Source organism: Musa acuminata, chromosome BXJ1-3 (genome assembly GCF_036884655.1).
Source record: "Musa acuminata AAA Group cultivar baxijiao chromosome BXJ1-3, Cavendish_Baxijiao_AAA, whole genome shotgun sequence".
NCBI lineage: Eukaryota > Viridiplantae > Streptophyta > Magnoliopsida > Zingiberales > Musaceae > Musa > Musa acuminata.
The window spans coordinates 37,598,969-37,626,876 of NC_088329.1; the positions used below are offsets into that span (position 1 = coordinate 37,598,969).

The window sequence follows — 27,908 nt, forward strand, 5'->3', positions numbered from 1 at the left end:
TTGGATGTTTAAGATATTTAGTATGCACTCGACTCAATATACTATTTGGAGTTGATTATATATATATATATATATATATATATATATATATATATATATATATATATATATATATATATATATATATGAAAGCTCCTATGATATCTTGTTTAAAAGTTGTTAAAAGAATTTTATATTATATTAAAGAGATAATTAACTATAGTATATTCTATTCATCATTAAAAGGTTAAAAATAATTGGATATACTAAGAGTGATTTACTCGAAAGTTACAATGATCGAAAGAGTATAACTAGATTTGAATTTTATCTTAGTAAGCTACATTCATATGGTTCTCAAAAAAATAACCTATTATTACTCTTTCAAATTGTGAAGTAGAATATATAACAATATCTTCTTATGTTTGTTAGACAATATGACTAAGAAGACTAGTTTAAAATTTTCATATGTTGTATGAGAAATTAAGTGAGATTTATATTAATAACAAGTTAGCTATTGTCTTAACCAAGAATCCAATCTATTATGAAAGATTGAAGCATATCGATATATAATTTTATTTTATAAGAGACTATGTCAAAGACAAAGAAGTAGAGCTACTTCATGTTAAGATAAGTGAATAAGTGTTTAATATACTTATAAAAAATTTAAATTTAAATTATTTCAATAACTTATAAAGAAACTTGATATGTTAGATGGAACAAGTTTAATGAGGGAGAATATTAAAATTAAACTTATCAAGATACTATAAAGAAATTTATTTTATCAAGAGGTGAAATAGAGGCTTATAGAAGAATAAACTATATTGATTATTCATGCTTGAAAAGAGTCTATTGGAGAAAAAATATTTATATTAAATATAATAAATGTAATGTATGCATCGATTATATAAACCATGAAGGATATAAAATTTTTTGAAGTTAATAATACATTTCTTTTTGAGTGAAATAAAGAATACTTTATCTTATATTAGCTCCATCTGTTCTAATAGAGTGATATGATGATTTACATTATATTATTACATTAAACACTTGACATGATTTACATGATATCGTTACTATATGAACAAAAGTTAACATTACCATCAACTAATGAGTGTCAGAATATTTAATCGAAAAACCATAAATTATAAATTTATAATTATTTTTTATTATTTTAAATTTTAAATTTTAAATTTTAAATTATGATTTTATCCTTTTTTATTATTCTTTAAAAATTATGAAAATATAATTTTACCTTTGGAATAGTGCTCGTACGATACCGTCACCCACGCACACGTGATGCATGTGCGTTACCTGTAGTGGGTGTTTTAGTCATTGCAATCCTTGATTGATCGGTCAGAATACCTATAAATAGTATTATTTTCATAATTTTTTAAATTACTTAATTTTATTACTTTTTAATCTTTTTTAAAAGTAAATATTTTATTATTTATTTATTTATTTATTTATTCATGCTGTTGTTAGAAATGTTTTGCTGATTCTTGCACTCAAGAGAATTTATATCTCGATTATATTTCGAATACTTTTTTCGACAAACGTAGCACAAGAGGAAGGTGAATAGGCATAGGGCAATACCTTTAAGTTTTATCTAACTTATATTTTATTTTATAATATTTATCTATATTTATTCTAATCGAAGTTAAGAAATTATTATTCTTGTTCTGATAATGAGACTTCACGATATATGTGATCGTAATAGTAAAGATACAGATTAATATGGTTGAGTTGTGGTGTCAGAAACCTAAGACTAGCTCAAGTTGAAGTTATAATGAACATTCTCCAACTAAGCCTAGCCCATGTTGAGAAGATTTCAATCCAAAGTTTAAGCTGGGCTTCGTTTTGATTGGCCAAAGTTGCAAGACTTGAGAGGCACTAATCGAATTGAAAGATGATACGAGATTTAAGGATGGTTAATATACGCAATCTTACATTAAAAAAATCGGATCTTTAACTTGAAAATATGATATGATATCAAAAATTGTGTTGCTACTGCAGTATGAACTCATATGCCAAACTTGGATGTCAGGTGTTCATGCAGTAGAATAGTGCCACTTTGAAGCATGCCATCTGATCTATTTAAGTCTGTATTGGCTACTTCATTTGATGGTCTTAGTTAGGTTCTCTCTCTCTCTCTAATCATTGAGACTTTATCAATGGTGCAGTCTCCAACCAGTTTGGTCCCCTTCAGATGAACTATCAGCTCTTGTGATACTCCAAATGAGAAAAGGAACAGCAAAAGTTTGGAGGACTGAAAAGACTTGTCCACATCATGAAACATCAATCTGCAAATAAGCATGGATTTTCTTATGATCTCATTACTCCATGTTTCTCATGGCCAACAATCTGCCTCCATTCCATAAGAGGAAACCATGGCAATTCCTATGACTGTCTTCTGCAACAACATGAAGATGCATGATACAGTTTGTTTGTTTGGTCCCTACTCACAGGAAGAGCTCATCCAAAGATTCCACTGGTTTGAGAGCTGTACATTTCATGGGGTGAGACCTCACATGGCTTGTTTCTGTGCTCCTGTTGTTGTCTCACAGTGCCTTTCAGGAAAAAGAGAGCTCTTACCAAAAGCTTGGTCACAGATGGAAGAACACATGAGCCCTGCAGGCATTAGCTTTGCTGAAAAGAGAACTACTAGATTGTCATGGAGAACTAGTTGAAACCCCCCCCTTCCCCCCATATGTCTCAGTGAAGCTCCTTTTCGACCAAGAGCACCTTCAGTTGTCTCTGTCAGGGTCAGACAGCTTTTGTGCTGTAAGACTCTTCTTCTCCAACTATTTCACTGTGACATGCTACCTCTCTCTCTCTCTCTCTCTCTCTCTCTCTCTTTCTCTCTCTAACCCCCTCTTTTCTTTTTGTTTCAGTTTCTGTCTTTCATGTGAAATGATTCACCAACAGTGCTAGTGCTGATGGGGGCACATGGGTTGGTGGCTCATATATCCCAAGAGGGACTCGTCAACTAAAGGATGAGAGAGAGAGAGAGGTAGGAGAAGAAGCAAAGGCATAGGCATCAGAGAAATCAATTCTTCAATCCATTAATTATGTCTCACCAACTATCATCTTCATTGTCATCATCATATCTTTCTAATTCTTCAATGAATTTGCATGATGAGTCTTTAGGATCGGACATGATCTTTGATGGTAATTAGCATCAAACTCTTCATACCATGTTGAAATGATAGTTACTGCTCTAACATAAGAGTCGAAAGATCAAAAAAATTTTGCTTTCATACTGAATGATAGTAGACTAAAATACTCAACAGGGAAAAAAAATAGTTTCCTATATTATTGCTCTACCAGTTAAGACTTCTATATTTAGGGTCAATGGTTTGTCATGAAGTGGTGAAAGATTCTCTCAGCTATTACTGTTACTGAGAGAAAGGGAATGAATGATAGATGCATTATCCATACATGACCCTCATCTATAGAAGAAGAAAGCAACCTATGAACAAGCCCAAGAGGACTTGCAATGTGGGGTTTGGGGACAAAAAGGGACATGCCATTGGAATCTCCCATTACTTTACAGCAAACAATGATGTTTAGCATTTCTAGAATACATGAACTAGAATATCTGCTTCTTGCATGGGCCACTCATGGAAGAAGACATGCACCCAAATAATATAGCGCTCGATAGTCTCCTACTTCCCTCCCTTCCAACTCTATTGCTTCACAATTGCTCTACATGGTTCAGCAGTACCACTCCCTAACCATCCCTAATCTATGAAGCTACTGTCACTCAAATTGATACCCTGAGTCAGACACGTACACCTTCGAACACCATGGCATTATTGGCCCGACATAGGTGTCTTGTCAATTTTATACATTATCCTAATGATCATATCCTTAATTCACGATATTAAGTGACGGCTCGTATGACCTAATGCCTCGTGATTTTATGAAACTATATCAATGAAATAATTAATCGCTAAATACTAATTGTTCCATCTTCAACTAGTATTTTTATTATATATTATTAATATAAGCATCGAAGAAATATTTATCTAGTAGAAGTCTTTTCATGATTCGATATGGATCTTACAACTAAATCGACTTCCGATTAGAAACTCGAGTTGAATAATATTATTTCACTAAAAGAGAATTTAAAATTCATAGAAAATTTTCGATTGGGTCTAACGGATCCTACATCTGTCCGTCGTATCTTTTACGAACCCTAATCGCATGCCTATTAATCGATCGTAAATATAAAAATATATGTGAGAAATAATAGTCATCATGATCAAGATGAAAAGAGGAATCGAGTATTTGCTGGTGATGTGCGTGCACTTGCTAAGGCTATCGATTGTACTTGTAATCTTAAATTGCCTATGCTATGAACTGTTCATGTTTTCTTTTCTCCTTTCTTCATTGCGATTCATTCAATAATCAAACAAATTTGCATGCACTGGCATGAGCGAGACCGCAAGTCCACTCGGAAGAGCGACCCACCACTAGCGTTTGCCGCCCGTGGTGGGCTCCGCCGCTTGTGTCTCAACCTCAAGCGAAGTGAGTTCCCATGAAAGTGAAAGCAAGAAAAGAAGGCAAAAGGTTAGAAGGTTGTGTATGCATTAAGTAATGATATCTGAAGGGGGTCACACATAATTATAGAGACAATTAATGATAAAATTAAAAGATTTTAGATTTGAATGGATTAATGTCCAACAAGTAAATTATTACTTTAATAATATCAAAAGAAGAATTGAAGTTAGAGTTAGGATATTGGTTTAGATAGTGCTAAGACTTGACAAATTTCTTACATTCTATATTTTGTAGCAAAATGAGCAAATTTTTTTCTTTTTTTGGTCACACAATTTTGAATGGTATCCATGATTGTTTAGCTAATATTATAAGGTAAATATTCATGAAATCTTATTATAGAATCATGATCACACATATGAAATTAGATCGAAATTTCTTCATTTCATTTTTTGTAGCAAAAATGAGCAAATTTTGTTCTTTTTTCAGTTGCATAATTTTGAATGATATTTATGATTGTTTAGTTAATATTATAAGGTAAATTTTCATGAAATCTTATTATAGAATCATGATCACACATATGAAATTAGATCGAAATTTCTTACTTTTCATATTTTGTAGCAAAAATGAGCAAATTTTGTTCTTTTTTCGATCGCACAATTTTGAATGATATCTATGATTGTTTAGCTAATATTATAAGGTAAATTTTCAAGAAATCTTATTATAGAATCATGATCACACACATGAAATTAGACCAAAATTTCTTCTATTTCATATTTTGTAGCAAAAATGAGCAAATTTTGTTCTTTTTTCGATCGCACAATTTTGAATGATATCTATGATTGTTTAGCTAATATTATAAGGTAAATTTTCAAGAAATCTTATTATAGAATCATGATCACACACATGAAATTAGACCAAAATTTCTTCTATTTCATATTTTGTAGCAAAATGAGCAAATTTTGTTCTTTTTTTGGTCACACAATTTTGAATGATATTTATGATTGTTTAGCTAATATGATATGGTAAATTTTCATGAAATCTTATTGTAGAATCATGATCACACACATGAAATCAGACAATCAATGTCCAAAATCAATATTGCATGCACCAATTTGTACCATTAATGTGATGGATGCTTTTGGCATTTCTCTTCTTGCATTTATTGCATGTGCATCTGTTAAACTATGTTTATAGATCTAAAGAATCCTTTGTCAAATTTTTTGGACAATAATTGTTTGTACTTCTGTGGTGGCTCAAAATCATTCTTACATTAAGTAAAAAAAACAAAAATAAAAGTGTTTACTAGCACTGACCATAGTATAAATTCAAAAAGATCATTTCATAAAATTTCAAATACCATTTGCTTGGAAGCTTGAACAGATTGACTTTCTTGACCTATGTTATTTTCTTATCATGATGCATTAACTTGAATAGCTTTTAATTACATAATCCAAAGAGTTTCACTCGAATTAAAAGTAATTGATTAATTAATAATACATGCAAATCTAAAAGTTTTAACACAATCTACTAAGACTTATTGTCTTCGTCAAAGCTAAGGACAAAAAAATGGTAAAGGAGAGATTTGAGTGAATGATCTTACGATGAATTATTAAAGTCTTTATCAGTTAAACTAGCTAACATCTTAATATAATATAATGTAAGTATCAAAAAAAATTTTAGTGACGGTTTATTGGGTGTTACCTAAGCTCCTTATTATACTCGATGCATTGTAAGCTCTAATACTAATTATCATCAATCTACTTGATAGAAAAATGATTCATTAATTTATTAAGTGTGAAACTAACTCAATTCTTCTCTCATTTTCATTAAATTGGAATGTCATATTTCTTACCTCCTTAAACTATACATATTATCCCATGTAAACTTCCAAAGCTAATGAGCTATTAATATCATAACAAGTTTGAGATGAAACAAGAAAAAAAATCTCCTGCCCGAGTCAATTCTTTTTGTGCCATATATATATATATATATATATATGTGTGTGTGTGTGTGTGTGTGCTGATTCTTAATAGAGACAGTGGAATCACATTATTTGCAATCGAAGACTGCAACTAAATTATATGGAGGAATAGTTATGCGAGCATTGAGCGCACCAACTTCTCATGGATCTGACCAACAAATTTGTGACCACAAGAAACAGTGTTTCTGCTTGCCTTTGTTTCTTCTCAAACGATGTCGATAATGTACTCTCAGAAAGATCTGAAGCAAACAAAGATCGTTCTTGTCGGTCTGTTCTCGGCTTTTCTCTTCACCCACCATGTTCAGTTGTGATGCCAAGATGCTGCCACAATAAGATAAAGAAACAAAAGGAAGGAAGAGACCAAGAAATGGTCAAGCATGCCATGAGAGAACATGAATTGTGCTATCTCAGGACATGCTTAGTCTAAGAAGACATGATTAGATTCATCCAAGGATGCATGTGTTGCGATCCTCCTCCCATCATCTCATCCCATTTCGTCAACTGACAGAAAAGCCATAAAAGAGATGCATACACGCAGAAAGGCCAGCTTTTGATGGATTGTTTACTCAAAATAAATGAGTGCAGCTTCTTTAGATCTCATTCTTTTGATTGAACAAGATGGTGGTTCTTCTTCTACTTTCACATGTTTGATATAATTCCAGAGCTTGCATGTGCTTAATCCACAAACATACTGAGTTCCTAAGTCCCACAGCAACCCAAATGCATATGTTTCTTCGAGCAAGATTTAGGGCTTAAGTTCTATTCCTTGTAATCAAGCAACAAGTACAGTGGCCACAAAATATAGGGAGCAAAGTGGAAGGTAGTTCATCATCCCTGCAGCCGAAGGTCAGTCCATCGATCTTCTTTTAGCTAGAGATTGTGAAGGCTAGTGGAGCTCATGAATGAGGCTTACACATGGATTGGAAAGCTTGGCGTGTTCATTTCCCCTAAACAGCCATAGCAGGTAGTGCAAAACTATCATCATGTACATACAGCATGGCACAGCATGTCATGTCTAATGCAGCAAAAAAGTTGGCTGCTTTGGGCTTAAGCTAATCCAGTGAGTGAGAGTGGCATGAAGCGGAAGAATAATGCCATGAGCTGCCTGTGGGTCCTCAGCCTTCTTTTCCTCACCCAGCAGCCACCTTACAAGACACACAGTGATCCTATCTCTTTCTCAATAGGAATCCCCTTTTTAATCAGTTGGAAGGTGGGACACTCGAGTCATACACTACTCGATATAGATCTTCTTGACATTGCTCAGCTTCTCATCTTGCAAAAAAGATCCAATATTCTCTCTGTTGAAACATTTGTATGACCACAAAATCTTTGTCCTCAAGAAAGCATATGCAGAAAAGTATCTTGCACAAGTCAAACATTACATTGATTATACACATTTAATACATCATTACTGTTTTTTTTTTTGCTTCATATTAATTTACACCTTTTTACCATTGAGGTCTGCTGGTCGATATGTAAGAGCTCCTTACAAAATGTTCAGATTAATTATTGCAGCATTGAATTTGCTTTTCAGTGTTGTTTGAGTAATAGTTAATGCATTTACTGCACATGTTAAAGTTTGCTTGCTACCCAATAATTTGCTGCTTATATTACAAAAAATTCATTAGATTGTGCAACCCAAACATCATGTCCATCTAAATGATGTATCAATAACCCAAATTGCTAAATTTAGCTTTTGCAAACAATAATTAAATGTTATGTTTAAAAATGTCTGTAGTAAAGTAGTTTTATTTTGATAGGTTAATGAAGGAAAATTTTAGTGTGCATCTCAAATAAAAAGGACAGTTGATGTTTATCCATTGAAGCATCCAAATGAGTTGGGTCAAAATTGCAGCTGTCTTGATTGCAACAGCACTGAGAATTTGAACCAAGTCTAGCATACTGTAGATTTTTCCAGCTTTGGCATTGAACATTTTCCACCATGTCGTCCTTGCCAACCATCATTGATGAATATATTGTTAGTTTAGACTCAACAAAATCAATAGATTATTATAGTATTGGCATTGGCGATTTTAATTTGATGAGCAATCTTGTCATTTTGAGAAACTGAGTTCAAAGATGAGTATAGGAGAGCTTTGATTCCTTTGGAGGGCTGAGAACGTTTTTATGAAGGATACGGACAATGTTACTAAAGGGCAAGAAAGAATTTGGTATTAGAGGAGAGCAATGTTGGCATCAACAAAATACTCCTTTACATACAGCCAGCCGTACGTATTGTTCATATTATTAGAGACAGCAGTAGCAGTGGCAGTACAGTCTTCTCGTACATCTTACAATATTGTGTGTGTGTTTGTGTGTGTGTGTGTGTGTGAGAGAGAGAGAGAGAGAGAGGGGGGGTGGTCACGTGTATTTGGAGACAGGACAGCATTAATGCATGCAATTTATACTGAAGGAAGTAGTGATGGAATTATGAGCGCTTTTGTTTCTTTGTGGGGATGTCTGTTCTGTGTCCCAATTGGCCTTCTTGTGGTGGCCTTAAAGCTTCTGCAACTTAGCTTCTCTCTCTCTCTCTCTCTCTCTCTCTCTATTCTGAAAACGTTTATTTAGTAGAAGTATTGATAGAATCCTCACATTACAAGACAATTCCAACACCAATCACAGGAACACCCCCTTCGCAGTAGCTCACCCATGAAACCTCAAGAAAAGCTGAGAAAGCTATAGCTGTGACAAGGCTGTCTTCTTATGTCGTTCCAGTGAACTCCAAGCAGACACAACAAAAGAGTTTTGAGATATATAGACCTTTTCTTCTTCTTCCTCGAGGAGTGCTATATATGTGACACAGTGTATGAGGTCTTGTTTTCCTGAAGGAGAACCATTTGGTACAATTCAAGTCACAGTGGAAACGAGGAGATCATATTTATAGGCTTCAAGTCCCAACTGAGAGATTGAAAGATGTTAGGCTCTCCATCATCTGCTGCTGCTGCTGCCCCTCCTGCTGCTGATGCTGCTGCTGGCGGTGGCACCACCATTCCAGCGGCCACTACGCAACCATTCACTTCGCCGAGCAATGCCACTAGCACCAAGAGGAAGCGAAGGCCGGCAGGCACTCCAGGTATAACTCGATTCGAAGCCATGTCTTCTCGATTGTGTTGCTGATTCCGGTGGTGATCACTAGACCCGGACGCGGAGGTGGTGTCGCTGTCGCCGAGGACGCTACTGGAGTCGGACCGGTACGTGTGCGAGATCTGCAACCAGGGGTTCCAGAGGGACCAGAATCTGCAGATGCACCGGCGGCGGCACAAGGTACCGTGGAAACTGCTGCGGCGGGAGGCGGCGGAGGTGCGGAAGCGGGTGTTCGTGTGCCCGGAGCCGACGTGCCTGCACCACGACCCGTGCCACGCCCTCGGCGACCTGGTCGGGATCAAGAAGCACTTCCGTCGCAAGCACAGCAGCCACCGGCAGTGGGTGTGCGCCAGGTGCTCCAAAGCCTACGCGGTGCAGTCCGACTACAAGGCCCATCTCAAGACCTGCGGCACCCGCGGCCACTCCTGCGACTGCGGCCGCGTCTTCTCCAGGTACGCCCATAACTTTGCTTCCTCATATTCATCAGCATCATAATAATTCGATCGATCACTCGTATCCTTACGGGATTTCTGAATTAGATCGAACGCAGCACGCAATTCCCATCGCCGCTCCACATTCGTTGCTTTCCTGCTGGTCTCTGTTTTCGGAGACTTTTAGATCCTCCTCTATCTTCTTGTGTTCTTGGCGTTCTTCTTTACATGCTTCTCAGATCCATGATTCGAGGCTCGAAATGTGAATTTCTACATCCGTTGTAACGTACAGCTTTTCTCTGTCTCTCTCTTTCTCTGCTTCGATGGGCACAGGGTGGAGAGCTTCATCGAGCATCAAGATACGTGCACCGCCGGCCGAGCTCCGGCAGAGATCCAGACACGGCAGCCGACGGCATGCCTGTCTACGACGGCCTCAAGTTCAAGTCCGTCGAGCAACACCAACACCGGCCCCACAATGTGGCCCGGCTTAAGAACGCCGACTCCAGCTGCCGTCTTCATTCGCCGGCCGGATCAACCTCCATCGTCGAAACCTGATCGATATCGCACTCAGGGCGTAGAGCTGCAGCTACTACCTCCATCCGGTGATCCGCAGACCACCCTCCCCTCCCCTGCGATGCATCCCATCGCCGAAGAGGTCAAGATCACGAAACTGCAGCTCTCGATCGGGCCTGCTGCCGATCACCCGCCTTCCAATGATCCACAACGCGCTGCCGCTCGTCTCAAAGACGATACGATGGAGCACATAAAGCTGGCCATGGCCGAGAAGGCGCTGGCGGACGAGGCGAGACGGCAAGCGAGGAGACAGCACGAACTAGCCGAGCAAGAGTTCGAGAACGCCAAACGGATCAGGCGACAAGCACAACTGGAGCTGGATCGAGCTCATGCCATCAGGGAGCGCGCCGTGCAGCAGGTGGACTCAACGACAGCACTGCAGATTACTTGCTACGCTTGCAAGCAGCAGCTCCGGGCGAACCCCGCAATGGCGTCCGAGGACAACTCGTTTGTCGTGAGCTACATGTCGTCGGTGGTGACCGAGGGAGAAGAGGAGCACGATGACCGTAAGCATCGAGACAAGATCTCAAAATCGTAGCTCCATAGTTCTATCCGGATTCCAATGATCCTTTTTCCTTCCGTGTTCAATGTGCATGTCAAGAGTCGCACTGTACAACATGCAAGTGTGCTATGGTTAATGATGTATTTCTTGTGATGATTAAGCTGAGAGGGATATATATAATCGTCTCATGCCAACTCTCAAACATATACTACCATAAAACAAACGTTAAGTACGTTTAAGTCGTCATGTTTGCTCGAGGTTTGAGATTAAGGTAAGGAGTTTGATGGAAGACATGTGCTCCCCTTCTGTTTTCTCTCTCTCTCTCTCCACCTCCTCCTCACACTGGATTGGCGACAGCAGCTTCTTAAGATGAACGGTGAAACGCTGCAGACGGAGTGCAAGAACAAATAAAAGATAGAAGACAGTGGAGGTCGATAAAAGTGGAGAGCCAAAAGATGCACACTGCAAGTTTCAGCGATGGCACTTCTCAGACGCTATAGTCCAAAGGGAGACGAGTGGTGAGTGAGTTGCTGTGAAGGGTCAGAGGCTAAGTAGCTGCGGTACATGTCATCGTTGTCTCCGTCCCTCCTGCATTTCAAGCGGACAACCTCACCCTGTGGCATCCAAGCACAGTATCAAACACGGACATCAGTCGCGATTAAAAACTCAATGCCATGGTATTCAGTGCCATACTCTGTTCTCTCTCTCTCTCTCCTTCCTGCGGTCATGCATGCAGATCTCTGCAAAAAGTGGACTCAACAACAGCGTAGAGAGAGAGAGAGAGAGAGAGAGGAAAGCATCTTTTCCCCCCGAGACTTTAAGTGAAGCTAATTGTGCTGCAGGAACAAGAACAGGCAAAACCTACAGCGAGAGGCTCCTTTTTCCTCGGGAAATGTGCTCTACTCTGCAGCATTAAAACCTCACTCACTCACTCACTCACTCTCGCTTTCAATGAACTGTGCATCTTGCTTTCGCTCCTTTCACACCTTTTTATTCCCCACCTGACTCTCACTGTGGGTGACGGCCTCGTGTGAGTTCGAGCTTGGCAGTGGTGTGTACATTTGGGTACGTGCAGCGATGCTTAGCCTGGCGGGCCTTTTGCTTTGTTTTGCTCCATCTTTCTTTGTCTCATCAGCCTTTTGGTACAGTGGATGGCATCGACAAGGACTTTGACTCTTCTTGAATCAGGACAGAAGAACTGCTGCCTTGGGAACTACCCAGTCAAAACTGGTTGAGGAATGCAGCCAATAAAATTTCAAGTGCCAATTCGATGGCTTTGGAAGATGTAATCACAGCCATTTCCTAAGAGTGGATTGGCGATAGGCTGCGTTTAGGTCGGGCTAAATATCTAAGAACTCGAGAACAGCTTAGTCTTGCTAGTTTCAAGATTTTGGCAATGTGTGGGTGCAACTGTGACAAAACTTACTATAGTTTTGGTAGAACAAATTACTGGGAAGTCAGAGAGAGAGAGAGAGAGAGAGAGAAGAATTTACAGAATGGTGAGTTAACTAGGTTGAAGCATAATTATCAGAAATCACATTGGACTGAATGGTTGAACCGAAAAATCATCATCAATCGATTCATTTATTTGATCATTTATATAAAAAGAAATACAGAATGAATTGATCGGGCCAATTAGATTTGAATTATTGTTATATATTTCGAATTTTTTTTTAATTAAATATGTAGTATGACGAGTTGATCCATCGATCTGATCAGTGTGAGCTTGCTTTTCGATTTGCTACTGATGATAACTATGATTTTAAGTACATCCAATTTACTATGTAATGCAACCGATTTCCAAATGATTAAGATATAAAATATAGTGTTGTTGTCTAGTAAATATTAAAGAATAATTATATCCATAAAGGGTGTGGTAAACACTAAAGCAAATGTTGGATCGGATTAGAACACAAGAACAAATCAATTTAAATGATTCTTATTCATATGATCTAAAACATGTTGAGTTTCGAGTAAAATGATCGATACACATTATCTATATCTTGATATTTAGAGCACATTCAAAGATTATGTTTAGATAGTGACGTAGAATCATTTTTCTATCGACATGTATAGCTCATGAAATAATATGTTATGATAAGATTGAAACACTCCTTGATGACATTCTCTTAAAGTTGGTGTATTCCTTCTGGTTTAGACGACTATAAACGATTTGAGACTCGAAAATAAGGAACAAGAAAGGGACATCTTATCGAGCTTGATCGAGATTTTCTTAACCAAGGAAATCTTGCAAGCATCATGAAGCTTAGGCCAACTCATCTTGAAGAGACAAACTATAGATACTTGCGTGCATGATCTAATTAAGAAAGCAAATCTTGGTAGGATACAGAGCTATCGGAGCGAGGGAATAATATCATAGATATATGAGATAGAGAATCGATCATTATTATAATGCATCCCAAGTTGATTTGGAATCCGTAATCAAGTAGTAGTAGTAGGGATGCGATATCTTCTATGAACTACTTTATAATGACAATGTATCATTGTGCACGAAAGCCACATATTAACAAGTTTAAAATTAGTATATTTATCCTTAAAAATTTTAGTATATATATATATATATATATATTTCAAATAGTAAGATCTTTGGCATATACCCCTTTCATTAACATCCAATAGTAATTGATGCTAACTAATGAAAGAGCTAAATTTAATTATTCTTAATATTTTTTTATTATTAATATCATTTAAAGTCCTAACTATATACCAAATGATAGATAGTTCACTAAACCTATATATTAAAAAATTAAGTACGAAATCTCGTATATTTTTATAATTACAAAATTTAAAATTTAAGATCTCATCCAACATATTTTGAACACTTTCAAAGCATGCATGATTGCATCACCAAAACAAATAAAATAAAAATACATATCCATCTATTTGAATGTCTCAAAATAGCATATCTCTTTTTGTATACTATTTAATATAATAGAAATTATTTTTAAGAAATAAAAATATCTTTTAATTTAAGGGAAAAAACGTAAGAACTCAGATTTGAAAGGCGTACTTGGAAACGAGACTTACGTCAAATCAACCTGCAATCGCGGCAGGAATTCCGGCAGTTTGTGGAGTTCGACCAAATTATGTACACAGAAATTGAAGCATTCTTATTTCTTTAGCCATTAATCCAGCCAATATCACATCCAATTTGGCCTCTCCATAGGTTGGCCATTCTTTCTCCACCTTTTCCTTCCGCTCTTTTCTCCTTTAAATCTATTCTTTCCTGCCACGCACATTGCTTCTCTTCCCTCCTCTTCCTACGTCCCAAATATGCTGACCAAAATGAGGAGGGAGAAGTCGATGCCAACCCATTAGTTCTTCTCTCCCACGTCGGGAGAGGTGCCACCTATTGTGTAGCGCCACCCACCCCATGGCGTCGCCGAGGCAGTGGTGGCGCCGCGCCACGGCGACCGCCAAGGACAGGTGGAGCATCTACGTGACCAGGATGGGGGGCGCACGCCACCGCCACCACCTGCACCGGCGCAGCCCCGAGGTGGAAGCGGCGGTGATACGGGCGACCAGCCATGACGACCGGTCGGTGGATTACAAGAGCGCAGGGCGCGTCTTCACGTGGGCCCGCGGCGCCCCCTCGTCGCTCCTGCCGCCGCTCATGTGGTCCGTGGCCAGTCGCGCCTCCCGCACCCGCTCGTGGATCGTCGCCCTCAAGTGCCTCCTCCTCGCCCACGGCCTACTCCTCTGCTCCGACGACGCGTCGCCCTCTGCCCACGTCGGTCGCCTACCCTTCGACCTCTCCGACTTCCGCGGCCGCTCCTCCACCTCCCCCGGCTTCTCTGCGTTTGTCCGCGCCTACTACCGCTTCGTCGACCGCCGATCCTTCTTCTCCGCCCTCACCGGCTCTGCCTCCCCCTCCCCCTCCCCCTCCCAGGCCGCTTCAGGCGCAGGCGACCAAGACGACGACCTCGAGCAGCTGGAGCGCCTCCAGGTCCTCCTAGACCTCTTGATGCAGATCCGGCCCTACGCTGACGGCATGGAGGTGAGCCTCGTCCTCGAGGCCATGGATTGCGTCGTCATCGAAATCTTCGAGGTCTACAGCAGCATCTGCAGCGGCATCGCCCAATTCCTGGTCGGCATTCTAGGCCCCGATCAATACGGAGCGGCGACGGAAGCGAGGAGACGGCGGGGGCGGGTGGGGATGCGTATCCTGAAGCGGGCAGCGGCACAGAACTCCCAGCTGTCGTCCTACTTCGATCTCTGCCGCGCCCTGCGCGTGCTCAACGCAGCGGAGCTCCCTCCCGTGGAGGGTATCCCGGAGAAGGACATGGACGACCTCGAGCGGCTGGTGCTCGGCGGCACTACCGGAGGCGACGAGGAGGCAGCGGCGGTGGCAGTGGCGGGGAACGGAGGAGGAAGGCCAGAGCGGGAAGTGCAGGGGAAGAAGTCGGAGGGGCATTTCGGGACAGTGATCACGATGGAGTGGGTGGTGTTCGAAGATGAGGCTCATTGTGGGAAGGAAGGGCGGGGCCATTTCGGGCACTCCACTTCCCGCTCTCCGGATAACATCTGGCCGTCCACGTTATGGGCCCAGCGGGATTGGCAATCTCATCCGTCTGATCTGTCCTCGTCTATTTTAATCTAATTACATGTATTACAATCTTTGGTTTTCTTAATCTTTCTTCCTCTAGTTGTTTATTAAGCCCCTAATCAACTAATCCATGTATATTACCGAGAGGGGAGTCTCCTAATGCCGTCACAGCCTCTTGTTTTCCCCTCGTCTTGAGGTGCTTCTTAATCTCTAATCAAATTAATATCTATTTATTCACTATTAAGGAGTACACCTCTCCATGCTAATTGGGTTATGGTGATAACATTTATAAATACGAAATGAGAGATTATAAATTTTAGATAGATAAAAAATAAAAATAAATAAATTTTATTGAATAAGTTAATTATTTAATGATGAATAATATGAGAGTTCTCTGATAAGATTATGTAACATTGATTCCATTAAACTGTCAAGTTATTTGCTTCAAAATATCATATATACTATAATTTATATACCAAATTATTTTAAAGGAATATACATGTAGATTTGCCCTAATTGAGGTTTTTATATATGGATCCTTTCAAATATTAAGATCATTTGACATGCATTTTTTTCACCAATTAATCATATTGTATTCATATTAACTAGTTTGAATTAGAAACATTATTAGCACCAAAAGAATACCCTTAATATTCTTATAATTATAATAAAATTTAAAGGGATACCAATGTTATGTTATTTAGAGTTTCTAACACTATTGTAACCAATTAAGACTAATCACGGTGACATTCAAGGATGCATATGTTAAATTTAAATATGGAGAGATAAATATATAAATCACTTATATAATATAATATATATTTTTTATTTTAAAGTTATTGAGAGATCTTATACTACAGTAAAAAACAATAATAAACTCATAAGTTTCAATTATTTATATTTGATTACATCCATATACTTGATTTTATGTTTATATAACATAAAATATGTAATCGTTGTATCGGTGGAAATCTAATTGTTTAATTTGGTTCTGTTTTTATATATACATGATGAAAATTTAATTATAGATTACTTCTTGTAATTAGTTACATTTAGCTGATTTTTGTATTTAACATTTGATTTCTGTATTTTTAAAAATTATATTGAGATTTATATAATTACGAAAGTAAAACACTCCTTACTTCAATAAAACTTTTTTTTATTTTTATTTTTATAAAATTATCATTTTAATCTTGCATTGCTTTCGTAAATATATGAATCCTAATATAACTTTTTAAAGTGTACGAATCAGAATACTAAAAATAGTTAATTATAAGAGTAATATGTAATTAGCCTCACAAATAGAGCAATAATCAAATCCAAATGGAAAAATGGAAGCAATTTATATTTCTGACGGCAAAATACACTTATTGAGCATAAATAGCAAGGTAACAAGATACTCAAAAATCACATCTGGTTCGGAATTCTCGACCTTCCATCAAGTACAGAATTGAAGTAAGAATTAAGAGGAACAAAGCACAAAACACCGAAGCAATACTTGGTTGAGGAAGAACAGCAGCCCTCATCAGTGTCCATACCACCATTCAGGTGAAATCCATTTGGAGATAACTGAGCCTACTCTCTCAAGCCAGTCGTGTTGATGATCTCACCTTATTCTTCTACCATTCCCAGTGTTGGTGATCTTAGAAGCATTTCCTGTGCACGATCGATGGACCAGACTCGTCGTACTCTGCTTTTGCAATCCACATCTGCCATGAACGACAATAGCTCGTCAGGATCAATGCATATTTCGTACATGTATCGAGATGAGTCTGAGAATTTACCTGTTGGAAGGTGCTGAGGGATGCCAAAATGGAGCCTCCAATCCAAACACTGTACTTCCTCTCAGGGGGAGCAACCACCTTAATCTTCATGCTGCTTGGCGCCAGCGCCGTGATCTCCTTGCTCATCCTGTCAGCAATGCCTGGGAACATGGTGGATCCTCCGCTCAGCACGATGTTGCCATACAAATCCTTCCTGATGTCCACATCGCACTTCATGATGGAGTTGTAGGTGGTCTCGTGTATGCCTGCAGCTTCCATCCCGATCATGGACGGCTGGAAGAGGACTTCCGGGCAGCGGAACCGCTCGGCGCCGATGGTGATCACCTGCCCGTCCGGCAGCTCGTAGTTCTTCTCCACCGACGAGCTGGTCTTCGCCATCTCCAGCTCCTGCTCGTAGTCGAGAGCGATGTAGGCCAGCTTCTCCTTGATGTCACGGACGATTTCACGCTCCGCCGTGGTGGTGAAGGAGTAGCCGCGCTCCGTCAGGATCTTCATGAGAGCGTCGGTGAGGTCGCGGCCCGCCAGGTCGAGGCGAAGAATCGCGTGCGGGAGTGCGTAGCCTTCGTAGATAGGAACCGTGTGGCTGACACCGTCGCCGGAGTCGAGCACAATGCCTACGCATACCAACATAATAGTGTTCCAGCAAATTACTTTAGACGATGCAGCATTCTGGTTCATTTCATGGCTTCATCGGAGAATGATCGATCGAGGTGGATGGGTAGGGTTACCTGTCGTTCGACCACTAGCATAAAGAGAGAGGACAGCCTGGATGGCGACATACATCGCGGGAGCGTTGAAGGTCTCGAACATGATCTGAGTCATCTTCTCACGATTCGCCTTGGGGTTGAGAGGCGCCTCGGTGAGCAGAATGGGGTGTTCTTCGGGGGCGACGCGGAGCTCGTTGTAGAAGGTGTGGTGCCAAATCTTCTCCATGTCGTCCCAGTTGCTCACGATGCCGTGCTCGATCGGGTACTTGAGCGTCAGAATGCCTCGCTTGGATTGAGCTTCGTCTCCCACGTACGCGTCCTTCTGCCCCATGCCTACCATCACGCCGGTGTGGCGTGGTCGACCCACGATGCTAGGGAAGACAGCTCTCGGGGCATCATCTCCAGCAAAACCAGCCTAGAAATACAAACGCAAACGATGAATCATATATCATCGACATCGAGAGCAGGTCTTGTAGCCGTACCTTGACCATTCCAGTTCCATTGTCGCACACGAGGGGCTGAATGTCCTCACCATCTGCCATCTTCTATCTCTGACAGGGAGACGGAGAACTAGAAGAACGAGAAAGCAGTGATCACCAAAGTTCTCAAAGGATCCTACACGAGTCAGAGGTTTTACCACCGGAGAAGAGAACAGGCAGACCAGACGAAGGAACGGCCTCTACCTCGTACTCGAGAGACCTCGCAATCTCGCTAGCTTCTTCCTCCGTCGCATCTCTTAATGCGTGTGTTTTAAGGGATGGGATGTGGCGTCGAAAGAAGGGGGAGAGCTGGCGCGAGATGGGACGGTAGGAAGCCCGTTTGGCGCGCGTCGCCAAGAGGCGCGCATAACGACCGCTTCTTCCGCCGACGACCCGCTGCTCCGGTCGTCGAACCGGTTCGGTTCGCCTCTCATGAAATTGAACCCAACCAAACCGGATTACAATCGACGCCAAGACCTTTGATCCATGGTTATCAACAGGCTTTAGGGTTTATTAGCTTAAAAGAATTCTTAAAATACAGATAATTTTGAACCTCTACTCAAATGTAAAATGAACTCAAAGTAACTTAATTTATCTGAAAATGATTATTTTAGACTTACTGGAACAATGAAAAATTATTTAATGAGATTACACCATGTAATTAAGTTATCTTTAATATTTTGATACTTATATTTTTAAAAATTATATTAAGATTTTTATATTTACGAAAGTTAGTCTATATGATTAAAAAGATGATTTTACGTGATTAAAAATAAATAATAAGTTTATTATAGTAATAAAAATTAAATATTTAATTTTCGTAAGTATAAAGATTTCAATGTAACTTTGATATAATGATCGAAATATTAAGATTAACTAATTATAATAGATAATATATATTTAATTTTATTAAAAAAATGATTCTTTATTGGTAAGTGGTGCTCAGATTGACATATGGAAGTATGTGAGTTAACATATAACAAATACATGATCTACTAAACACAACTCATATACTGCAAGATTTCATGTGCACACATTCCCCCATGTTTCACATACTTGTCTTGTCCAAGTTGCAGATAATATTTAGGTGAAGCTAGAAAGTGCTTCCCAGAAAATCCAACAGGGAATCAAAGTTAGAGATTCTGCCTCACAAAGGAGGAGCAGGATGAGTCATGGGAGTGAAAGAAACCATCACAAAAATCCTATCTGTTCCATCAAATATGAGATGAACATTGTTAGTAGGTTAGGGATGGTTTCATCACAAATGATTCCCTTAAAACTTCTTCTAACATTATCAAGTGTTTGCCTATCTAAAAAATATTTCATGACTCAGACATTCTTTCTGATCATGAGTGATCAGAAGCACCTGACTATGTTGTTTTTGTTTTCTCTTTTGCAAAGCTACCGAAGATAATAAATTGAAGTGAATCAAGAAAGTGACTGCTGCTGCTGAAGTGAGAGATTGTAGCTGTGATGTTGATGGAAAACTTGCAAGATCCGGATGTCTTCATGCTTCCCTTTCCTCAACAGTAAGTTGCCAGTTTAATTCCTGAAGAAGATGCTTCACAAGTATGTGGTTAGTATTCAATGATTCTAATGCCCCAAAAACAATTGCTATAATGCTAAAATCACAAAAGAGAAATGAATGATTGGATGTAAGAGAAGAGACGTCTTTGAAATCAAAATGATATAGAAAATATGTGCAATAGAAAGTGATTTAAAATATCCTCTTCTTAGCTCAAGTCAAAAGCAAGAACATATAAAATAGTAAACTCATTAACTTAAATGACAAAATTGAGAGATGGTTTTGTGTCTCACATTGCTTAATTCATATGTCGTTGACATTTCCAAAGTCATGAAGCCCAACCTGTCCATCATCTGAATCTTTTCTAGTCATTGATTCTACATGAAAAAATATTCTTAGATAGATAAAAAGTATTCAAATACTTTATCTATATTTCCTAGTAAAATCTTCTTAGGCTTTACCTTTCCCAATAAACAATAATAATATATATGTAGATTATATAGAAATCAAATTGAGATATAGTCTCCCAAGTAAAGGTTCACTTATTGAGACAAAAAGAAAAAATGAGAGAGAGAAATTAAGTGGATGCTAATCATTTGTTTTTTCCTTCTCTTCATTGCTGATGTATTTGTTTCATCATGGCTTGTTTTCAGTTTTCTTTGAGAAGATTCAAGCTGTGTCGAACATTTTTTTAATGACAGAAAAAAGGAATATTCAGATCAACGAGTTGACTGAGATTGGCCAATTTCATGGCCAACCTCAGGGAGTAGGTTGGCAGATGAGTGCATGCTCTCAGTCAAGTTGACAGCTTTAGGAAAAGAAAAGCTTGACAGCTCGAACGCACCCAATTGGCCTTGGGCACCATCGGAGAAGCTACTCCATCAGAACCGGCGAAGAGTCACATCATCCCCCTTTATTTTTCCGTCCTTGTGATCTGATTCCAAGGCCAAGAGGTCCAAACCATTGAATGCGGCAGTCAGCCTTGGGAAGAAGACAAAGATACCTCTGTCGACCTCTGCTTAGGAGGGAACGTAGGGACGGGATCTGAGGCCGCCGTCTGAGATTCCAAAGCTCCCATACAATATACGAAGGCCGAGCAGGTCCCACCTCTGGGCCCGCGAGGCGGCGCGGACCCACAGCATTGCAGGGGCGACCGGCAAGACCGGGGCTACGTGACGTGACAACGACGTTGGGCTGCCCTTTTGACCGGCCGAGCCGGTGGACGGCCTTGCGTTGGTTGGTACCACTTTTCCCACGGCAGACTCGGAGTTTGACTGACTTGTTCTTTTGAGTTGACCGATATACCCTTGTTAATTCCATTAATTCCTCCAAAATTGATTTAGTATAAGAAAAAGGTTTTAACATTGGATATACAGTCCTTGTGATGAAGGTTGATCATGAAAACACATTTGATTCATGGATATTTTATAGCTTTGGATGATCACTACTTGGATTGATCATTAAATCCTCATAATTATACTAATCACAAATTGGATTGACCATTAGGTGGGAATGCCTGTGTTGCTTGAAGGTGCACAAAGATTAGTTGCACTTGGCAGCTATTGAAGTAAATGTTAGGTTGACATATTATCACTAATTTGAGAGATACAACAATAATAAAATCATAAAATCTTAATAATATAAAAAATACTTAAATTAAAAGTGTTTAAATTTTTATTATAATTTCTAATAAGATGTCTTAGAATATTAATTATTTCACAAATTTTTATTATATTAATGAGAAAGATATTTATATTAATTGAAAGTTTTCAATCCTCTCTATTTTTTCCCAATTCATCTAAGAGTCAAGGGCAAATTGGACCAATCACTAGTCATACCATAAGTTGGGGTTAGGTGGAACCAAACCCTTGTCCCCAAAGTCCAAACATATACTTGGAACACAATAAAAGGAGGCCACCAACCCTTCCATTGACTTGCCAAAATGTCTATTTTCTTACAAAAAAAAATAAAATTACACCAATCAAATTTGATTTCTTAAATATCACAACTCCATCATTCTATTTGGTTTTAGGGGCAATTGCATGTTAAACAATTTTTTTTATATATATCATATATACACCTCATTAGTTCATGGAGTACATTAACTTCTTTTGCACCAAAAGGGTACAATCCTATTGTTCTATGATTTATAAGGAAACCCAAATATACTCCAATATATGAAATATCTGATTTAACACACCAATTTAATTCCATTATCTCACAATACCATCTGTTTTCCTTCCTAACTTAACCCCTCATCACCTCAAATTTCATCTTTTTATAGTGCCTTGACAACAAAAAAGTGACTTAGAGTTTTGTTTTTATTTATTATATTTTTCTAAAATTTACCTTGAACAATAACAATTACTATTTATATAAATACATTAACATGCATCCATAAAATGTAAGACAGTCATTTGTAATCATGGTTTACTTAATTTACTTTATTTAAAGAAGTATGCCAAAATAAAAAAAAACTTAAAATTTATACTAACAATGAAAATAATTGATATATATATATATATATATTTAATTTTGTAAAGTAATTATATATTTCCTAACAAAATAGAGTCCACACCAAGTGGAGCGCCACCCACATTTGCATATAAATGGCTCTTGCCATCCTCCCTTCTTCCCATCGCTCTTCTCCGTCTGTGTCGGTTGTGCCTCAGATCGGGGAAGTGAGAGTTCTGCCTCAGCCATGGCTTCGCTTACCGATCTCGTCAACCTTAACCTCTCCGAGACGACCGAAAAGATCATCGCCGAGTACATATGGTGAGTTCCTCCCTTTTTCTTCTTTACCCCCTGTTCTGACTGCTATTTTCTGGGTTTTGTTGGGAGTTCCGGCGGAAAGACTGCTCCGTCTTGGCTTTCTTTTGGTCCTTGGCGCCATGGTTCCTACTTCTTTGCAGATTTTAGTTGTGGTCTATGTTGGGCCTCGGCTGAGATCCGTTGGGGAACATCTTTTGGTTGTTTGAGGACTTGCGTGTGCGTAGTTTTGTTCTTTTTTCTTAGATCTCTTTTTCTTTGGTGTGGTAGTCATGTGGAACTGTACTATGATCGATTTATCCTGGCAAAGGAAAGATCCTTTTTCGTGGGTTCTTCTATGTATCAATGTTGAAAACATGTGATTTCACGTTTCGTGTGGTGTCTAGTTTCTTCCTAGTGTGTCGGATCTTTTTGTCGTTGTTGTCGTTGTTTTCCGTAGATTTCACATGGTCTTCTCTTTTTGATGTTTTATTCTGATTTATAATCATGACAGTTGTAAGGTTTATTATGATGTATAGATCGTTCGTTTTTTGTTGTTATTCGATGTAATAATCATTTTTGCCCCGTTTTTCTCTCTGGAGACGCTTCATAGTTCGATCGCAGTTGAGACCTCATAGGACTTGTGGATTGTTCCATCTATTGCACTTCGGCCTTCTCGATCTTTACTCTTTTTCTACTTTAAACTGTTATTGTCCTTGATTCATCCTTTTTAAGTTGAGTTCGACTTAAGTGTTGACTAAACTTTTCTGGTTTTATGTATCCTGAGATCAAAATCGGAGGTTGATCTCTGTCTCTTTTGCTGGTTTGATCTCTCTAACATTTAGCTGATTTGGTCTTAATCCTTTTGCTCTGGGGATTGATTTGGCCTTAATCCTTTTGCTCTGGGGATTGATTTGGCCTTATGAGACCTCGTTAGAGTTTTTTATCCTTGTGATTTTAGTCTGTTGATTCGACTTTTACTATGTGACACTTAATATGCCTACCATGTACTTAGGATTGGAGGATCGGGTTTGGATATAAGAAGCAAGGCTAGGGTAAGACTTGGATTCTTTATCTTTTACTTTGATATCATTTAAACCTGCCAATTTGGTTTCTTAATTATACTAAGCTGATCATCCCGTCTGTTCTGATCGAAGCACTCATCGTTTCTTATTGCAGACTCTCCCAGGTCCTGTCAGCGATCCTTCGAAGCTACCCACCTGGAACTATGATGGTTCAAGCACAGGTCAAGCTCCGGGTGACGACAGTGAAGTGATCGTGTAGTAAGTGTTTCATCTTCTTTACATTTATGGTATTCGTTTTTTATGATTGCTTTTCTGTTTTGGCTTTGTTTGTTTCCCTGTGGATAACATTTGTATATTTCATCTATTGTGTAGTCCTCAAGCCATTTTTAAGGATCCATTCAGGAGGGGAAATAACATTCTTGTAAGTATATTCTTCGTATATCATCCAGCATCAACTGGACTCAGCATTTGTCATATTTATCCTATCCATATTCGTGCCTAGTATATGTATCAATGCAAGTTTAACAAGTTCTTTAGTTGAATAACTTACATAACAATTTTATGAAAGCATTGGTTGTGTTAATTCCATTAACAACACATGGAGATGTCACCAATGCTGCTATTTTAGATTTCTGTTGTGTTAATTTAATTCTTTATATTTGCTTAGCTTGAATTTGAATTGATCAACTCATAGCTATTAAATAATGTTCATTTATAAACAAGTTAAATATCACAGTCTTATTGAAGTTTTCTTTTGGAAAATTGAACTCATGTAGTATATACTTTACATTATTAATAAACAATATTTGTTGTATAGTTTACATAGGGATAAAATCAACAAATTGGTTAATGCTGGTTATGCATAAATTCTCCAATACAATCCCATTTAGCTAATGCTTTCCGTGAATTTTGAAAGAATTAAAATTACTCCAAGCCAGCATGTTAACTTGATGTACATAAACATCATCTGCTTGCTGTTTCGGCCAAGATGCATTGACATGGCCTTTTATCTTCATGAGTGGAAGAAAGAAAGAAAAATGACACTCTAAAATATGAAATCTCTCTGTTTTAGTAAAATACCATTTCAATAAAGTAAAAATTACTAAAACTAGGTCAATATCTCAGGCATTATAACTAAATCTGAATGCCACATTCAGTTGTAACCCATTAAGCAATGAATCTAAGCCATTATATTTGATGTGACAATTAGTTACCATGTGCTCAGAGTTATGAATGAAGGTTGTCTGTATTAGTATTATTTCATTTATCATGTTATCATATATTTCTTTTGTTGGTTTTGTGAAATAATTTTACTTGTGAAAACTACGACATAATATTTGCAAGGGGTATAATGTTTTGGCCGGTACCCCTCTGGATACTGTAGCTAATAATATTTGAATATTGCTACTATTATCATGCTTTGCTGTTATGTTTGGTATTATCTTTCCATCTTATAACCTAGGGGGATGATCATATAAGTAAATAAATATTTGTAAATCGAACTCCACATTCTTATTTTGTTGGCTTGTAGGTTATGTGTGACTGTTATACCCCAGCCGGAGAGCCAATCCCCACTAACAAAAGGCACAATGCTGCTAAGATTTTTAGCCATCCTGATGTTGTTGCTGAAGTGCCATGGTGTGTTCCTAAATTTCATTATTTGTCTATCTCAAACTTGTCTTCCTCTGATGTAATGGATCTTTATTATTGGTTCATCGCTTTTTATTTTTCTATTCAGGTATGGAATTGAGCAGGAGTACACCCTCTTGCAAAAGGATGTCAAATGGCCTCTTGGGTGGCCTGTTGGTGGTTTTCCTGGTCCTCAGGTAATATCTTTAATTAGACTCATTGGTGTTGGCATGATAGACCTTTTTCTTATTTGCTTTCATCTTTTAATAATGCAATTATTGTTGCCCAAAGATAGATATATTGTGACCTTCTTGTACATTTTGATTCTTTTTTTGGTATCTAACAACCTATTTCTGTTAGGTTGTTAAACATCAGGATGTTAAACAACTCCCGTTATCTTTTTTTTTTCTAACTTTTTCTTAAAGTTTGATGTCTATTCTATGAAATTGAAGACTGCAAAAGAAAATAATAATCAAAACAGTTGGGACGAATGCTACTCATTCTATTCGAACAAATTGAGTCATCATATACTCCTTCTCATCTAGAAAATGCTAGAAAAGTATGCAAAGGATCTCAATTGAGATCATGAAATGGAAAAATGATGCATGCCTATTTGTTTTGTTCATTAGTAGCATTACTTTGGTGATCTATTTGGGCTGATAGCATAATGATTTCTACTCTGCTTGACTTTGTCAAGTTGCTTTTACCAAATCATTTTTTCTTGAGAATTGAATCATGAACTTAGACTACAACATTTTCAGTTAGATCTAATCCATTTAAGTTTCATTTCAGGGCCCATATTACTGTTCTGCTGGTGCAGATAAAGCCTTTGGCCGTGACATAGTTGATGCTCACTACAAAGCCTGTCTTTATGCTGGCATCAATATCAGTGGTATCAATGGGGAAGTCATGCCAGGACAGGTAACAGCTTTTGTTTATTTCAATAACTGGGAGTTTTGCTCTTTGTCCTACTTGAAATGAACAACTGCTTTCTGTGATTTCTAGTGGGAGTTTCAAGTTGGACCTGCTGTTGGTATTTCAGCTGGTGATGAACTATGGGTTGCACGTTACATTCTTGAGGTAATTACATCGTACTGGAAATCTCATCATATAGATTTCATGTTAAAAAAAAAAAAACTTGCCGTGTGAGAACCCATGATTGGCATGTCTAACCAAACTAAATTTTTCAACAGAGAATCACTGAGATAGCAGGAGTAGTACTCTCTTTTGACCCAAAGCCGATCCAGGTCTAAATTTACATTCTCATTAGCTTATTACATGTCAAATTAGTTGTCATTCTGCAATTTTTTCCTAATACATACAGGCAATGCCAAATTGTGCTGCTTGATATTGAAATTATTATTATTTGTTGTTGCTGTGTTTCTTCTATTAGGGAGACTGGAATGGTGCTGGTGCCCACACAAATTACAGGTAATAAAACATTATTACCTCCTTTCTAGTTGTTGTCTTGCAATCAGATCACCAAGTACCTGTCAGTATTTTTCATATTTTTGTGCAATCAAGTCAACAACTACTTATTTAGTGTTTTCATGTTTTTGTGGTGGTATCTAATTTGCGTTTGATATGTTGCTCTCAGTACCAAATCCATGAGAAACGACGGAGGATATGAAGTCATTAAGAGTGCCATTGAAAAGCTTGGCAAGAGGCACAAGGAGCACATTGCCGCATATGGAGAAGGAAATGAGCGCCGCCTTACTGGTCGACATGAGACTGCTGATATTAACACCTTCCTATGGGTATGTGATGATTGTCTGAATTATAACAAACGGTCTTGGAGGACTCCTTATTCGAAGGAAACGATTTTTCTCATGATTGCTTATTCTGATTGGCAGGGAGTCGCTAATCGTGGTGCTTCCATTCGAGTGGGTCGTGAGACGGAGAAAAATGGCAGAGGTCAAATTTCTTTTCTCTGAGAGCTGCTTCGTCTTTCTTTCAACTTAGATTCCTAGTATTTCCTGCATCAACTTTACTAAGTAAATCATGGTGTTAAACTTTGTGGTGATGGGTGTGTAATTCCATCTGTCCAGGTTACTTTGAGGACCGGAGGCCAGCTTCAAACATGGATCCATATGTTGTCACCTCCATGATCGCGGAGACCACCATAATCGGGAAACAATGAACGGTGCAACAGTGCAAACCTGCTCTTCTCCTAGCTGTGGGACTGTCTTGTCAACAATTTCATGTTCTTAGTTGAAGTGTAAACTGCACCTGTTTATTTGGCACTTATGGTTGTGATAATCAGGGCACTCTGTTGGGGAATCTTATTGTTCCCTGTCTCTCGATTCTACAACATGGTCAATAATCTCACAATATTGTGATTCTATTGTCTTATCATCTTAATTTGGCTGTTCTTGCAGACTTTTTCATAAA

The 27,908-nt window shown here is 38.5% G+C and overlaps 4 protein-coding genes across 6 annotated transcripts; 3 read left to right on the forward strand and 1 right to left on the reverse strand.

Moving 5' to 3' along the window:
• Positions 1 to 9,012: 9,012 nt before the first annotated feature.
• On the forward strand, positions 9,013 to 11,213 carry LOC135627790 (zinc finger protein SHOOT GRAVITROPISM 5-like). The gene is made up of 3 exons (XM_065134099.1): positions 9,013 to 9,536; positions 9,600 to 9,999; positions 10,312 to 11,213. Exons 1-3 carry the CDS (start codon positions 9,377 to 9,379, stop codon positions 11,087 to 11,089), a joined length of 1,338 nt encoding a protein of 445 aa, XP_064990171.1. The 5' UTR covers positions 9,013 to 9,376; the 3' UTR covers positions 11,090 to 11,213.
• A 3,061-nt stretch (positions 11,214 to 14,274) lies between these two features.
• On the forward strand, positions 14,275 to 15,816 carry LOC103979307 (putative clathrin assembly protein At1g25240). Its single transcript, XM_009395400.3, has one exon. It carries the CDS (start codon positions 14,448 to 14,450, stop codon positions 15,672 to 15,674), a length of 1,227 nt encoding a protein of 408 aa, XP_009393675.2. The 5' UTR covers positions 14,275 to 14,447; the 3' UTR covers positions 15,675 to 15,816.
• Positions 15,817 to 16,944: 1,128 nt separating this feature from the next.
• LOC103979306 (actin-like) lies at positions 16,945 to 18,890 on the reverse strand. Of its 3 annotated transcripts, none has more exons than XM_009395399.3 (5): positions 18,749 to 18,890; positions 18,594 to 18,681; positions 18,133 to 18,526; positions 17,405 to 18,018; positions 16,945 to 17,329 (listed from the first exon to the last, which is right to left on the reverse strand). In XM_009395399.3, exons 2-5 carry the CDS (start codon positions 18,651 to 18,653, stop codon positions 17,264 to 17,266), a joined length of 1,134 nt encoding a protein of 377 aa, XP_009393674.1. In that variant the 5' UTR covers positions 18,654 to 18,681; positions 18,749 to 18,890; the 3' UTR covers positions 16,945 to 17,263. The 3 variants fall into 3 exon arrangements, with proteins under 3 accessions (XP_009393674.1, XP_018678642.1, XP_065006323.1); XM_018823097.2 differs by having other exon boundaries at positions 18,795 to 18,858; XM_065150251.1 differs by having other exon boundaries at positions 18,594 to 18,726; positions 18,795 to 18,826.
• Positions 18,891 to 22,731: 3,841 nt separating this feature from the next.
• Positions 22,732 to 27,878, forward strand: LOC103979305 (glutamine synthetase nodule isozyme). The gene is made up of 13 exons (XM_009395398.3): positions 22,732 to 22,890; positions 23,879 to 23,918; positions 24,043 to 24,146; positions 24,261 to 24,309; positions 25,420 to 25,526; positions 25,627 to 25,714; positions 26,310 to 26,438; positions 26,523 to 26,597; positions 26,711 to 26,764; positions 26,911 to 26,948; positions 27,115 to 27,274; positions 27,371 to 27,431; positions 27,566 to 27,878. Exons 1-13 carry the CDS (start codon positions 22,817 to 22,819, stop codon positions 27,655 to 27,657), a joined length of 1,071 nt encoding a protein of 356 aa, XP_009393673.2. The 5' UTR covers positions 22,732 to 22,816; the 3' UTR covers positions 27,658 to 27,878.
• The last annotated feature ends 30 nt before the right edge of the window (positions 27,879 to 27,908 follow it).

Excerpts from the sequence above, each read along its gene's own strand:
- LOC135627790 (XM_065134099.1), top strand. The coding sequence starts at position 9,377 with ATGTTAGGCTCTCCATCATCTGCTGCTGCTGCTGCCCCTCCTGCTGCT. Across the intron at positions 9,537-9,599 it reads AAGGCCGGCAGGCACTCCAG|ACCCGGACGCGGAGGTGGTG; the intron begins GTATAACTCGAT and ends GGTGATCACTAG. Across the intron at positions 10,000-10,311 it reads TGCGGCCGCGTCTTCTCCAG|GGTGGAGAGCTTCATCGAGC; the intron begins GTACGCCCATAA and ends CGATGGGCACAG.
- LOC103979307 (XM_009395400.3), top strand. The coding sequence starts at position 14,448 with ATGGCGTCGCCGAGGCAGTGGTGGCGCCGCGCCACGGCGACCGCCAAG.
- LOC103979306 (XM_009395399.3), bottom strand. The coding sequence starts at position 18,653 with ATGGCAGATGGTGAGGACATTCAGCCCCTCGTGTGCGACAATGGAACT. Across the intron at positions 18,527-18,593 it reads ATGGAACTGGAATGGTCAAG|GCTGGTTTTGCTGGAGATGA; the intron begins GTACGGCTACAA and ends TTGTATTTCTAG. Across the intron at positions 18,019-18,132 it reads TGCTAGTGGTCGAACGACAG|GCATTGTGCTCGACTCCGGC; the intron begins GTAACCCTACCC and ends TGGTATGCGTAG.
- LOC103979305 (XM_009395398.3), top strand. The coding sequence starts at position 22,817 with ATGGCTTCGCTTACCGATCTCGTCAACCTTAACCTCTCCGAGACGACC. Across the intron at positions 24,147-24,260 it reads GACAGTGAAGTGATCGTGTA|TCCTCAAGCCATTTTTAAGG; the intron begins GTAAGTGTTTCA and ends TCTATTGTGTAG. Across the intron at positions 26,949-27,114 it reads GGTGCCCACACAAATTACAG|TACCAAATCCATGAGAAACG; the intron begins GTAATAAAACAT and ends TGTTGCTCTCAG.